The sequence below is a fragment of the Rhinatrema bivittatum genome, chromosome 2, assembly GCF_901001135.1.
Source record: "Rhinatrema bivittatum chromosome 2, aRhiBiv1.1, whole genome shotgun sequence".
Classification (NCBI taxonomy): Eukaryota; Metazoa; Chordata; class Amphibia; order Gymnophiona; family Rhinatrematidae; genus Rhinatrema; species Rhinatrema bivittatum.
The window spans coordinates 493705171-493719946 of NC_042616.1; the positions used below are offsets into that span (position 1 = coordinate 493705171).

Sequence of the window (14776 nt, forward strand, 5' to 3'; positions counted from 1 at the left end):
ACTTACAATTATTTAAAACATCTCCATTCACTTCAGACCTTTTGTTTAATTCCAACACGTTGAGAATGTGGGATCAGATTAAAATTTTGGGCAAAAGTAGGTTAAAATGAATGTGTAAAAAGCCAGCAATCCAGTTTGCTTGTGCTGTTAATACAAAAAGTTATAGTTTTGGTAAATAAACACACCAATGAGAAATTAAAAGTGACCCTCATATAACACTTGACAGGCATGAACACTTTCGAGCTCCTGATCAAAGAATGTGCTAAGATATAATCATCGGTCACTATGTAGATCCTTGTGAGCCAACACTGTTAATTTATATATATATATTTTTTTGTTTTGCAAATAAACTATAAGTCGACTTATCTTGAATATGAAGGAGTTGAAAGATTAAGGCAGTGAACTGAACAGTAAGCGCCGGTGCACCTTGACCATCTCAGGTCTTCCTCTGTGCAACCCTTAACTCCGACCCCACATTGCAATGTTTCGGAAAATATTCCTTTCTCAGGAGTACCAGTTATATTTGCATTTCCAATATTATACTGCCTGACCTACGATAGGCTATTTAGAGTCTTCACCAACAATCTGGTTAAACAGATTGGTTAAACAGTACAATATGAGGAAGGAATATTTTCCGAAACATTGTAATGTGGGATCGACGTTAAGGGTTGCACAGAGGAAGACCTGAGGTGGTCAAAGTGCACTGGTGCTTACAGTTCACTGCCTTCATCTTTCAACTCCTTCATATATCATTTTTTCTGAGTGAGATCACACTTTTGGGATACTTTTTACTATTTCACTCTTTGGTTCATTAGTGATAGTATTGTTGATACAAAATGTGCATATTCTGAATTTCCTGCAGCTTCAGGAAGGGAAAATAATCCATAGGGAAAAAACAAAAACTGTGCAAGGCAAAACTGCAAGTACTAAAGCCATGCTGTGATTATGCAGCATCAGAACACCACAAGTCGGATTAATAATGCTGCATCATGTCAGGACCAAGAACTGTCATTAAGCATTGGCCATCTCCCTATTCCCCCATCCACCCCCAAAGGCAGGTGCTTGAGTCTGCACTTAATCCATTCTTGAGTTTCCTGGTGTTTTGAATATTATCTGTTCAAAATATACATTTTAGTACCTTCTGCCCTACTTGTCCTGGAAACCCCATGGAACCGGGCTGGCCAGAAATTCCTGGATCTCCTTTTGAGCCCTATGAAAAGCCAAAGTATAGAAAAAGACATTTTCATTTGCAAACGCTATTAGTAAAAATGAAATAATCTTGGTCCTTTCATTTATTTTTTAGCATGCTGGTAGATTTGACCTGCCATAGTGTGCACAGAAAAATCAGTTCTTTGGTCAAGGAGCATATAATATCTTTGGGGCCGATGCAAAACAGTGCAGCTGAGCGCACTGTTTAACCTGCAGTTGGACGCGGGTTCTGTAGGCGCAACCAAATCTCTTTAAGCAATAAGGGGATTAGCGCCTCCACAACGTGCGTCCAACGCACTGGGAAATTAATAATGCTCTTCATGTGTAAATGCATGTGAATGAGGCTATTAGTTATTCACTCTCAATGCAAAAAAAAAAAAATATGCGTCCAATACGCACATTTTTGCACTCAGAAATTAAAGCCTGCCCGGAGCAGGTGTTCATTTCTGAGCGCCCCCAAAAATTGTACAGAAAACCATAAAATACTGCTTTTCTGTACTTCCTCCGACTTAATATCGTGGCAATATTAAGTCAGAGGAACAAAAGAGAGTTAGGAAAAAAAAATCTCCCTCCTTGACAGTGTGCCATGTCTGACCTGCCCTAAGCTCCCTCCCCCTCTGGTTCTTCATCCTGCATACACCCTAGTTGACCCAGTCCCCTCAACCTGTACTGTAAGCCCTAAAATGTGAGATCTACAGACTTGCTCCTTATCAAGAGCAAAAGTAAAGTTATGCGGTTAACAAAACAATGTGCGCTGCGGTGTTCAATTTTAAAATAAGTATTTATGCCTGAAGAGTTGGCCTATGCCTCACCCATACCCACCCTTTTTCTTCTCCCTTATTTTTTCTGTACATCAAAATGGCACAGAGTTAATTAACACCAGCACGACTCCAGTGGACAGCATCACTTGAAGAAAAGAAGATGCTGTTGGATGTGTTGGAGCTGCTCAGAGGCATGGGCTTCATCCTAGGCCGAGGCCCTGGCATCGGGACCCGAAATCCAAGCTATGCCCTGATGTTGGGCCTGGATCTGGACCAATGCTCTGGCATCAGGGCCTTGTCTCCAGGCTGAGCTGCATTGTCAGGACTCCAGCCTAGGCCAAGGCCCAAGCATTGGGACCTAGTGTTGGGCCTGGGTCCAGGTTAAGGTCCTGGTGTCAGGACCAGGCCTCCGGGCCGCAGCGTCAGGACCCAGCCTCTGGGCTGGGTCCCAGCATTGGGCCTGGATCCTGGATATGGCCTAGGCTGAGAACCAGGCATCGGGACCTGGCCTGGCTGCTTCCATGGATACCCAACAGATCAGGTAAGTTTGTTCGGAGAGGGGTTTCAGCCGAGGTTCCGGCGTCGGCCTGGGCCTAGGCCGAGACCCTAACATCATGCTTGGGCCTAGGCAAGAGCCCAAAGCAGGTCCTATGTCCTAGGCAAGGCCCTGGCTTTGGGCCTAGGCCTAGGCCGAGGTGCCAGCATCGTGCTTGAGTATAGGTCACGGCCCCTGCTTTGCAACTCGGCCTATGCTCTAGGCCTGATGCATTTATTTGTTTTGGAGGCGACAATACAGAATTAGAAGCCAAATGTCCGATCTGGTTTCTTTATTGGACAGAGACACAAAATTTTCAAACAAGCCCGACTCAGGCCGAGTTTCGCCCTCTAACAATGGGGCTGCGTCAGGGGCTACAACATATAACAAATAAGACATACTGATAAATAAATATAAATCATAAAAACATAATAAAAATAAATATACACATATAAAATGGTAACATATACATATGTGGTGTAACATATAAAACTAAAAAGTGATATTGACTGTGTATCTGGTGAAGTATTAATTATTAACAGTAAAAATGTATTGCCTTTACCTCAGCTTTATCATTTTGGAATTTCTGAGTGTCCGGGTTATAAATTGTAAATATGCATCAAATGGTCTGTAATATGTTAATAAAAACAGGATGCTAGTATTAATAAAATGTACATTAAAATATAAATGAAATTCTGGTATGTAATTATTTAATCTAATTAAAAAATGTGTATACCTCTGGTTGATAATTATATCCTGTGTCGCAGTGTTATTAACAAACAATGCTCTCAAATGCTGTAAAGAATGTTAAAAAATTAATTAGAAAATAGCATTGCTTTAAACCAAAAACACTGTTTGTGTGTGTAATGGTTGCTCATTACTAGAGTCTGCATGCTCACCCACAAAAAATATTGGACCAATGCTGTTACAGAACAAGCACTATACTGCAATGACAAATGCAAAGGACTGCCGCTATTATTGAATCTGGTAAAACACAGCCAAGCCATGTTTGTTTTGGGGCCCCCTGAATGAAACAAACCAGCCTTATTTGTTGTGTTTTGCACATTCATTTTAAATGAATGCACATCTATATTAAACATAGCTAGTCTTCTCATAGTGTGAGTTCCCGCTGCTCCCTAGGGCCTGTCTAACCCTTTTGGTTCCTGACTTCTTATAGTATGATGAGGGGAGCCTCCCTTCACTTGGAATCCCTTGCTCAGCTGATCCTTAAGAAGGACTGGACTAGATAGTTATGGCTGGTCCCTAAAGGTGGTTTGAGTGAGTTTTTGGTATATTCCCTCACATAACCTTCCCCTCAGCTCACCCTTATTTGGGTGAATGCCTGCCTGTACCAGGGACACCTCTCTGAACAGGAAATCCACATTCGTATTTTCCTTTTCTGCCCTGTTATATTTTATAGTTGAAGGGCTATAGGTCCAAGAACCATCTCATCACCCTCGCATTGGACTCCCTATTTCTATTTATCCATAGGGGCAGTTGGTGGCCCTTTTTGAGCATGAACTGCCATCCTAGCAGGTAGTAGTACAAGGCCTCTTTCTCAACTGTTGAACAACACCTCTCCCGAGGCATCAGTTTCTGGCTAATGTAAGCCACAGGATGTTCTTGACCATACATCTCTTCTGATTAGACTGCTCCCAGGCCTTCTTCTGAGGCATTAGTCTGCACTGTAAAGGGTTCAGTGAAGTTCATACTTATCAGGACTGATTTGGAGCATAATGCCTCTTTCAGAACGCAGAAGGTCTTCTCTGCTTCAGCTGACCACTGGACCTTCTCTGCTACTTTCTTCAACAACAGCCTTGTGAGAAGCTCCATCTTTTCCGAGTAATTGGCAATAAACCTTCTGTAGTACCCTGTAAGGTCTAGGAATGCTCTCACTTTTGCTTTTGTTTGCGAGATTGGCACCCGAGTGATCGCCTTGATTTTCCGGGTCTGCAGATAGACCTTGATCTTCCCCAGGGGTAGCCAAGATATTGGACTTCTTGCCTTCCCAATAAACATTTATTAGGGTTAGCCATCAATCCTGATTTCCTCAGATTGGTTAGCACGTCCTGTTGGCTTATTTGTGTCTTCAGATCTGGGCTGTACACCACAATCTCATCTAAGTAGGCGGCTAAGTACCCTTGATGTGGATGGAGCAGGTGGGCAACCAAGCATTGAAAAGATGTGGGGATGCCATGGGGTCCAAATGGGAGAATGGTAAACTGGAAAAGTCCCCCTAGCCTTGAGAATGCAGTCTTCTCCTTTGTAGTTGGCATCAGCGATACCTGCCAATAGCCTTTTATAAGGTCCAGGGTAGAGATGAACTGGGCAGATCCCAGATGCTTAATCAGTTCATCCACTCATGGCATTGGATATGCATTAAAGTTTGAGATCTCGTTGATATTTTTAAAGTCAATGCAGAACCTTCTGCTTCCATCTGGCTTCGGCACCAACATTGTGGGTGAAGACCAACCACTGTTAGACTCCTCCACAACCCCAAACTGGAGCATCTCCTTCACTTCAGTCTCAATGATGTGGCACCTGGCCTCAGTAATTCGATACTGTCATTGTCATACCACAACTCCAGGAGGTGTGATGATGCCATGCTGCACCAGGTAGGAATGACCTGGTAGGTTTGAGATCTCCATGTTTTGCTCCACCAGATGCTTTATGTCAGCTGTCTGTGCAGTGGACAGCTGCTCTCTGAAAAGAATCTGGGGTCAGTCCACTTCAGATTTGGACCAAACTCTCCTTCTTGCACCACTCCACACTCCTGTGCAACCCACTTCTTCAGGAGGTTTTCATGGTAGATTTGTGCTTTCTTTCAATTATCTGGCTGAGTTATTTTGTAATTCACAGGCCCTGATTTCTCCAAAACTTCATAGGGTCCTTGCTAACATGCTAACAACTTGCTTTCTGAAAATGGAAGGAGGACATGGATGCTGTGCCTGGCTGGAATACTTTTTGGACTCTGGAACGATCGTAACCTCAGGCTTGGGTGGCCTGAACCTTCTCTAGGCATAGGTTGGCTACCTCCCCCACCTTTTTTAGGTAATCCTGCACTCAGAGAACATAGTCAATGAGGTTCTGCCTAGGGTTCCCTTCGTCTTTTCAAGTCTCGTGAGCTATGTCCAAGATTCCTCTCAGTCTCCTCCCATACTCAAAAGGGGAAAACCCCATTAAACTCTGTGGCACTTTGCGGATTGCAAACAACATGTAGGGTATCAATGCATCCCAGTTCTTGCAGCCTTCATCCACAAATGTCCTCAATGTTTGAGCATCTGATTGAAGCGCTTGTTGAGGCCATTTATCTGCAGGTGATACCTCGAGATACACAGAGTTTTTACCTTGAGTAAAGTTCAGAGTTGTTTCATTACCTTGGAAATGAATGGGGTTCTCTGATCTCTCAGGATCTCCCTGGGCAGCCCAAATTGTGAAAAAACTTCCCTTAGAGCGGTCGCCACCATCAGGGTCTTAATATCCCTTCGTGGTACTGCCTCTGGATATCTTGTAACGTAGTCCAGAATGATGAGGATATATTTATTTCCTAGATCTTTCTAATGGCCTTACAAGGTCCATGCCCACCCTTTCAAAAGGGCTCTCAGTTATGGGCATTGGTATCAGAGGTGCCGCCCATATGCCTGCAGGCTTTTTGAGTTGGAAGGTAGAGCATGACCGGCAATACTGCTGGACCTGTTTATGTAGATCTGGCCAACAGAACTGTGCCCATATTTTCTCTCAGGTCTTTTCCTCCTCCAGGTGACCCCCCTAGAAGGTGGCTGGTTGCTAATTGCATAACTTTCTGGCAATATGGTTTGGGAACTAGGAGTTGTTCTATCAATTCCCCACTCCCCACTTCCCTTTGTGACTTAGTAAAGTAGCCCACCTTTCATTACAAAATAAGGAGGAATAGGATCTGTAACATGCGCTCCAAGGACTAGCTTTCTATTCACCCTCTGTATATGCTCCCAGGCTCACTTAAAGGATTCATCCTTCTTCTGGACTCATGTGAAGCTCCTCAGGTCAACCCCTTTTCCCACTCAAAGGGGCCAGGTATGACATTCTGAGTGGGTTGCTGCTCTTCTCCTGACTCCGACCCTGCCTGGGGGTATGTGTGAGAATGAATATGTGCATGCCTGGGGGGTGGGGAGTGGGGGAGCAGTGTGAGAATGATTGGGAGCCTGCCAGGGTGTGTGTGTGTGTGTGTGTGTGTGTGTGTGTGTGTGTGAGGAGCCAGTGAGATTGAGAGTGTGTGTGTGTATGAGACAATCCAGGGTATGCGTATGTGGAAGGGGATAGGGTGAGAGAGCCTGTGCATGAGAGTGTTTCTGTGTCTGTGACAGAGAGAACTTGTGGGTGTGTATAAGAGCGTGTATATGTGTGTTTGTAACAGTGTATGTGTGAGAGAGAATGGACATGCGAGTATGTGTGTGAGAGAGGATAAAGTTTGTGTGTCCACCCCTACATCCTAATCTTCAACAATCTCAGGGTGACTGGAAATCAAGAATTCCCAGGTATGGACAGCAGGGGCTTGCTGTTTTGGTACTTGGGAAATTAAAAAAAAAAGTATATGATTTTAATTAACAGAAGTTATTCTATTTGTCAGTAGTTATAAAATATTATTGTATTAGTTATACTTGGTGCTTTATGTTTCTTGAGTTTATTTGTTTAATGAGGAATGGTGATTCTGTTTTTCCAATGTTTCACACAGAATCCTGCTTCTTGGGGTTTCCATTTCAGTTTTTGTCTAATTTGTGATCCTTTATTCTATATTTGGTGAGGGTCTGTCTCTGTTCTATGCATGTGACCAAGGTGAGCGATTCTGCTAGCGTGTAGGGTATGTGTAGGGCTTTATAGCAAGCGGGTTTGTTTTGTTTCCTCAGTAGGTGGTGTATTGGTATTCTAGAACCCAGTTTAATATTTGCCCTTGCTTTTTCACAGGTAGGGTTCTTGTTGTTTGAGTCCTTGGTGTTACTACTGTTACATTATGATAGGTTTGCTGTATAGATTTTGAGTATCTTTTTTGTGGGGTTAGTTCACAGCATGTCTGTCAATGGAAGGTGTTTGTACTGCTATTACTGTGAGGTGACACCTGAATTTGAAAATATTTTTTGTATGATGAGCTGTAAGGGAAACATCCAAGCTCCATTGTTGGGGGATTTTCAGTGGGTGCACAGGTGCAGGATTTGTATTGACATTCTGTCCCTTTCTATATATTCCAGACTTCACTCTCTTAGCCATACAGAATTAGTTGAATGAGGCTATCAAATAATTTTAATAGTAGTTTTACTAGAAGTGTGAAACTAGCCAGGTTTTTAAAATTATGCAGAAGACCCTTTGAAATTTCTTACTGAGACTTTTTTGTAGCCAATTTTAATGCAGGGGGCCATGCTATGAGGACATATCCTTTTGGCTTGCCTCCACCAAATTCTTCTGTCTAGAGACACCACTGATTTTCTGTGGCCTTAAACATTAGGGATGTGCATTTGTTTGCAACGAAATAGGGAATAAAGACAATATTTCCTATTTCATTGCATTTCGGGGGGCTGACAAAATGAAAGGAAAACCCATGAAATTTTGTGTGGTTTTCCTATCTTTTTGGGGAGGGGAGAAAGGGCACATTAAAAGAAAAACCCCAAACCCACCCCAACCCTTTAAATTTAATTAATTACAAACCCCCACTGTTCCGACCCCCCCCAAGACTTGTCGAAAGTCCCTGGTGGTCCAGCAGGGTTCCCAGGAGTGATCTCCCCCTCTCCGGCCATCGGCTGCCAGTAATGAAAATGGTGCCGGGGGCCCTTTGCCCTTACCATGTGACTTGGGCTACCGGTGCCATTGTTCGGCCTGTCACATGGTAGGAGCAATGGATGACCCGCGCCATTTAAGACGGCCCGTGCCATTTAAGACGGCCCGAGAGGGGGAGATTGCTCCCGGGACCACCGCTGGATCACCAGGGACTTTCAGTAAGTCTTGGGGAGGGGGGGGTCAGGAGGGTGGGGGGATTATAGTTAATTTATAGGGATGTGCGAAGCAGATTTTCCTGAAATTTCGGGAAAATCCATTTTTCGGGCGGCCGAAAAAAATCGGCCCAAACCGCGGGAAAACGAAATTTCCCATGGCGGGCCGATAACAGAGGCTGAATCGAAAGGTTCTGCCGAATCACATCTCTATTAAACATTAGTACAAGAAGGATGGGTGGGGGGGGGGGGGTGCGCTGGCGAGGCACACAAATGCATTAGCCCCTGGGTGTCAGAGATTCTCGGTACAAGAAGGATGGGTGGGGGGGGGGGGTGCGCTGGCGAGGCACACAAATGCATTAGCCCCTGGGTGTCAGAGATTCTCAGTACAAGAAGGATGGGTGGGGGGGGGGTGCGCTGGCGAGGCACACAAATGCATTAGCCCCTGGGTGTCAGAGATTCTCGGTACAAGAAGGATGGGTGGGGGGGGGGGGGTGCGCTGGCGAGGCACACAAATGCATTAGCCCCTGGGTGTCAGAGATTCTCGGTACACCATTGAGAGGGCCAACATGGAGTCTCCTCGGAGTCTGGCCCTTTTGGTGATTTGAAAGCCTGCAGAAAGTGGAAAGAAGGGGGGTCAGAGTTTCCAGAGGAGAGGCAGATAGTGTGTCAGTAATATTTCTAGGAAGATGGCAACCCTACTACATTCCCAGGAACCCTACTACCTGCCTCTCACCTTTCTCCAGTATTTGCCCCCTGGAGAAATGGAAAATAGGTGAATAGCTGGGGGGGGGGGGGGGGGGTCTGTGTGTGCTGCACTTTCTCCAGGTCGGTGCAAGAGTATTAGGTGCCCTGGGCAAACTTTAGATCCTTGCACCCCCTCCCTTCCAGCCCTCACCACACACAATTAAAAATTATATATTTTAAAATAATAGATTTTACATGAAAATGGACATTCATAGTCTTCTGAGGTAAAAATATCACAACAACATGTATATTATTTTTGTGTGTACTTCTATAGTGCCAACTGGAAAACCCTGCCTAAAGACACTTGGAATCCATATGGTATTAGACCTATTTAATGTAAGTTTGATGTCCACATGGCCCTCAGAAAACGAAGAATAAACTGAATTACAGCTATAATATAGTAAATTTCCTATACCAAAACAGCACTAACTGATAGCACTCAAACAGTAACAATCTTACCCATGAAAAGGCAATACTACAAATATTACACAAGGTCCTAAAACACAATTACCCCTCCCTAACAAGCCAGGAAGCTATAGATCAACAAACAGAAATTACATGCCAGCAGAATACCAAGCATGTAGAACACAAACGGACCCTCACGAAATATAGAATAAAGATTCCATAAACTGTAAATAGAAATGTGCAGACAAAAACTGAACTGGAAACCATAAGAAGCCAGACTCTATAAGCAGTGTAACAGAAACACCATCATTGCTCATAAAACAACAATTAAATCAAGAAATATAACACATCAATAAAAATAGTAAAACTATACTAATAGAAAGAATAAATATTTCAAAACAGCTGACAAAAAGAACATCATTCAATAATTAAACTAAAAAATTTTCAAAAAGGTTTTAAAAAACAATAAAATATTTTAAAACAGTAGACATCAAATAACACCACAATTAAAATTTATATGGGTAAAATAATTCCCTGCTTTCTATATACCTGGGATCTTTAGATTTCCAGTTACCCTGAGATTATCGTGTGGGAGAGGGCTACACAAATACACACATATATACACACACTGCTTCTCTCATACACACACCAATGCTTTCATACCCTCACAGTCTCTCTTCCTCTCATACACAGACACATACACAAATGCATGTACACACAGGGTCTCATGCACGCTTTCTCTCTCCCACACACATATAGACTCACACACTCACACATGTATAAAGCTCTCTTACATACCCTCACATATGCATAAAGGCTCTCTCAAACACTTTTTCTCTCATATGCACTCACACATGTATACAGGTTCTCACACATGCTTACAAGCTCTCATACACACACATGCATTCAGGCTGTTACACACATCTTTTCTCTCACTTGCATTCACACGTGCATACAGGCTCTAAACATGTATATAGGCTTTCTCACACATACACTCACACATGCATACAGGCTCTCACACACACACATGTATACAGGCTCATGCACCTGCTCTCTCACATACAAACACAGACTCTCTTATTCTAGAACATCTATGTAAACAAGCTCTCACTTACTTTCATACACACACACAGGCTGTCAATTACTCTCACATCCACACAACCAAGGTCTCTGTCTTACACACGTGCATGCGCTCAGACCTCCCTTCTCTTCATACCCCACTGGGTCTATTCTGGCCACTGCAGGATGGGCTCCATAATGGCCGTACCGCTCGTGGGGCCCCCACCAGACCTACTTTTCTGGCCACGGTAGGATGGGCTCTGCAGCAACCATGCTTCTCTTGAGGCCCTGCCGGGCCTACTCTTACAGCTGCAGTGAGATGGGCTCCACTGTGGCCACGCTACTCCTTCAGGCCTCAGCAGGCCTGCACTTCCAGCTGCAGCAGGATGGGCTCCACTACAGCTACTCTTATTTTTAGATCCTACCAGGCCTACTCTGATGGATGCGGTGGGATGGGCTCCGACGCAGCCACACTGCTTTTGAGGCCCCACCAGGCCTACTCTTCTGGCTATGGCAAGATGGGCTCTGCCCTGGTCATATTGCTCTTAAGGCTCCATTGGGCCTACTCTACTGTCTGTGGAGGGATGGACTCCACTGTGGCCATATCACACTTCAGGCCCCACTGGGCCTCACATCCAGCTGTGTGGGTACTTAGACACCATATTGTCTGTGGCAAGTGAGGCATCCACCGCAGGAGAATTTTTGGGTGACTCTGTTTGCTGTTCCCCAGATTTTGCCGCCAGAGGTGGCAGCCTCACCTTGCCTTAAAATAGAACTTCCCCTGAGGACACCACTCCCAATCTACTGCATGATTTTGTTACCTCCTACTTGAAAACTGTTTGAAGAAGACAACCTAAGGGGTGAATGTTTACTTCTGCTCCTGATGAGGTGTAAGTCTTCATAAATTTCAGTTTAGGCCTAAATTGAATGGGTAAGGGCTGTGGGTTAACTGGGGGGGATTGCAGGCTGAAGAACCAGAGGAGTCCAGATGACATTGAGATGGACAGGGCAAACTGGTGGACTAATGGGTAAAAATGGGAATGTTCTTCACATGCATGCTTTAAAATTTGCTTCTTTGCACGCATTAAAGCTGCCAGTTTCTTAAGGAAGATATGTGATTTACATTTGCTCAAGTAACCGTTTAATATTAGGACACACATATGCGTGGTAGGTGTATTTTAAATCATATGCATGTAAATGAGCACATGATTTAAAATTCCATTGTATATTCGCTCACGTGCCCATATGCACGTGTATGGGCTCCTTTGCGCTTCTTTTAAAATTACTGTCCCTGAGAGTACCAGTTGGGTCTTTGAACATGAGGAGGAGTGAGCTTAAGAGACTATGTGGATAAAGACCACCCATACCATCCAGGACCCCGGAGACTAGTCCATTTCCTCGCCGGTGGAACCCTGGCACCAGGGTCAGACGTCTGATTTGTGAGAAGAATAAGAGATCTGGATTGGTGAATGTGGCCCTGGGACTTGCTGTAACCTCTGCATTAGGGACTCTCAACCAAGAGGCAGTTTCATTTAGATTTTCCATGTTTTCCTGCTCTCAGTAAAGTGTAATATCATTGGAATAAAGACATGTTTAGAGCACATTCCATTGTGCTGGATTCACTTATTAAGCTTTTGTCCAACTTTTAGGTTCAGGGTCAAAGGGCTTATCTTGCCTTTACTTGCAAAACTCAAGTAATATCTCTTAGCCTCTAAAGCCTTAAAAGCACATAAAGCAATCTCACGTACAACTGCTTGCTCTCCAATGAATTACGTAGAAGCATTTGAAATAAAGAAAAGGAAAGCATGAGAGTTCTTTATATTCCTTCTGGTCAATGCATAGCTGATCACCCCCCAGCCCGCTGTTACAGGAGAGGTCAGAAACACAGTCTTCAAAAGCCAGAGAGATATACTCACCTTACCACCAGAAACACCTGCGGGGCCTGGCAGTCCTGGATCACCTGCATTCCCCTAAATAGACATGAAGCATACCATATGTTAATAGCTATACTGAATAACCGGGCCCAGTTCTGAGCCACAGAGGGTGGTTCACATTCACATGCTATAAGGCTGAATTCATTCACAGTGCAACCTTTGACTTCTGGCTTTACTAATGCAGAGCACGCTCCGTGCTGCCTGAGGTTTCCATAAGGGCCAGGGATTATGTTAATTGACACTGATAGAGAGGGGTCATTTTCAGATAGCCTGCATAGGCTTAAGTTTCGGTACTTTTTACCCACACGCTTTAGCCTGAATACTCAAAGCGGCTTTTATGTTGCATAAATCCGCTTTTTGAAAACTTTGTGGGGGATACGCGGAACCCAGTGTGGCCCACACGTACAAAGTTACACCTGCTAATTAGCATCTGCAACTTTGTGTATGTGCATACTTTCAAAAATCAAAAACTGAGCTCCCACTCCAACTCCATCTCCAGAACGCCTGTTTAGCATGCACAAAATTATGATCCATGTGCCTTTTTATTTGAATACCTGCCAGGCACACACATGCCTTTGAAAATAACTCCTATAATGTGCAAAGATATTCAGCAAACTATACCTTTGTTCCTTTAGGTCCTTCTGATCCTGGCGGACCAGGTGGGCCATGATTTCCCTGTAAAAAATGTCCAGACAGAGAAATGCAAACAATAAGTTTTCTAAAAGAGCAGATTTTAAGGTGAATTTTAAAAGGTCTGCGTGCACGAAAATGTTTGGATTCTCGCACATGTGCACTGGGCATGTGGGAACAATATTTCTAAAAGCCGGCATTCGTGCGCATATGTAGCCATGCGTGGACATATATGCATACACAAAGAAATGGGGTGTTGGGCGGGCTTCATACATACACGCGGATGACGTATTTTATAAGGGATGTGTGCTTATGACGCAGAGCTTCTGCATGTTTACGTGAGGCAATGCAAATTTTCAATTATGTGTTTTCCATTGCCTGGCTGATCTCTCTGGATGAGTGGGCACAGAAGCAGGTCAGGGGGTGGGAAGGAGTGTGTCAGGGACAGAATGGGACTTACTGGGGGAACTCTGGGAGATTTATAGGGACATACCATGTGGCTTGCAGTTAGTGAATCAGGGCTAAAGACGGTTACACTGATTTAATAAGATAATCAGGTGTAGACTGGTTCTTACAGGAATAGATAGGGTTGAGACAGGAATAGGAGAGTGTGTTGTACCTACATATTGAGGGGGTTTCTCATTCTTGGGGAGTCCCTTTTCAATAATATGATACTAATAGCTGCATGGGTACTCGGATCAATATGGCTGAGGATGGAAAAAGAAAGGAGGAAGAAAATGAGGAGGAGGTACCCTTTACTCAGAGTTTACAGGACTAGGATGTAGTTTCTGGATCTGTCAGAGGAGCAAGTCATGTGCAGATTCAGCTTCAACAAGGAAACAGACAGTACCTATGCCAGCTGTTAGAACAGGAGCTGCAACCTACCACCCAAAGGGGCCCTGCCTTGCCAGTACATGTAAAGGTCACTACTGTCCTTGTCTTTTTTTACTACGGCACCTTCCAGTCCCTTCTAGGGGTCACATCTGGAATCAGTCAGTCTGCCACCTGTAGGTGTATAGAGCAGGTCCTGGTTGCCTTGCTCAGGAAGATTCAACACTTTATGTCCATCCCTAGCAGAAGACAGCAATAACACCAAATAATGATGGATTTCTATCAAATTGCACGTTTCCCCTCGGTCTTGGGAGCTATCAATTGCACTCATGTCCCCATAAGGGCACCAGGGCCATAAGGGCACCAGAGCCATGCAAGCCACAGGCTGGCCTCAAAAACAGCTAGGCCTCCCAGGCCCTGGAGCAAATCCTGGATAGTTCGCAGGCGAGGCCCTGGCTTCGGAGCGGCCTCCAGAAGAGAAGGTAAGATACCTCCTGTGGCGCAGCACAGGAGGGATCGCAACAACATTAGCCCTGAGGCAAAATATTCTTCTACAGGATGTTTGGCATCTTTCTTTTGTAAGCCAGTGACTTAGCAGTTATTAATTAAATTGTTCTCCTGTTATCTGAGGTGAATTCATACTTAAATTGTAATTTCAGCCGAGTCATGAAAAGGGTCTCTGCAACTTATATTTGAAAGAGGAAATGC

The 14776-nt window shown here is 44.3% G+C and overlaps 1 protein-coding gene across 1 annotated transcript in view; it reads right to left on the bottom strand.

Moving 5' to 3' along the window:
• LOC115083340 (collagen alpha-1(XXI) chain-like) overlaps positions 1–14776 on the bottom strand; it is a 178615-nt gene that overhangs the window by 63319 nt on the left and 100520 nt on the right. The window contains exons 11-13 of the mRNA XM_029587142.1: positions 13229–13282; positions 12590–12643; positions 1139–1210 (exon numbers count right to left, since the gene is read on the bottom strand). Of these exons, the coding sequence (XP_029443002.1) occupies positions 1139–1210; positions 12590–12643; positions 13229–13282 (180 nt within the window). The remainder of the gene's footprint in view (positions 1–1138; positions 1211–12589; positions 12644–13228; positions 13283–14776) is intronic.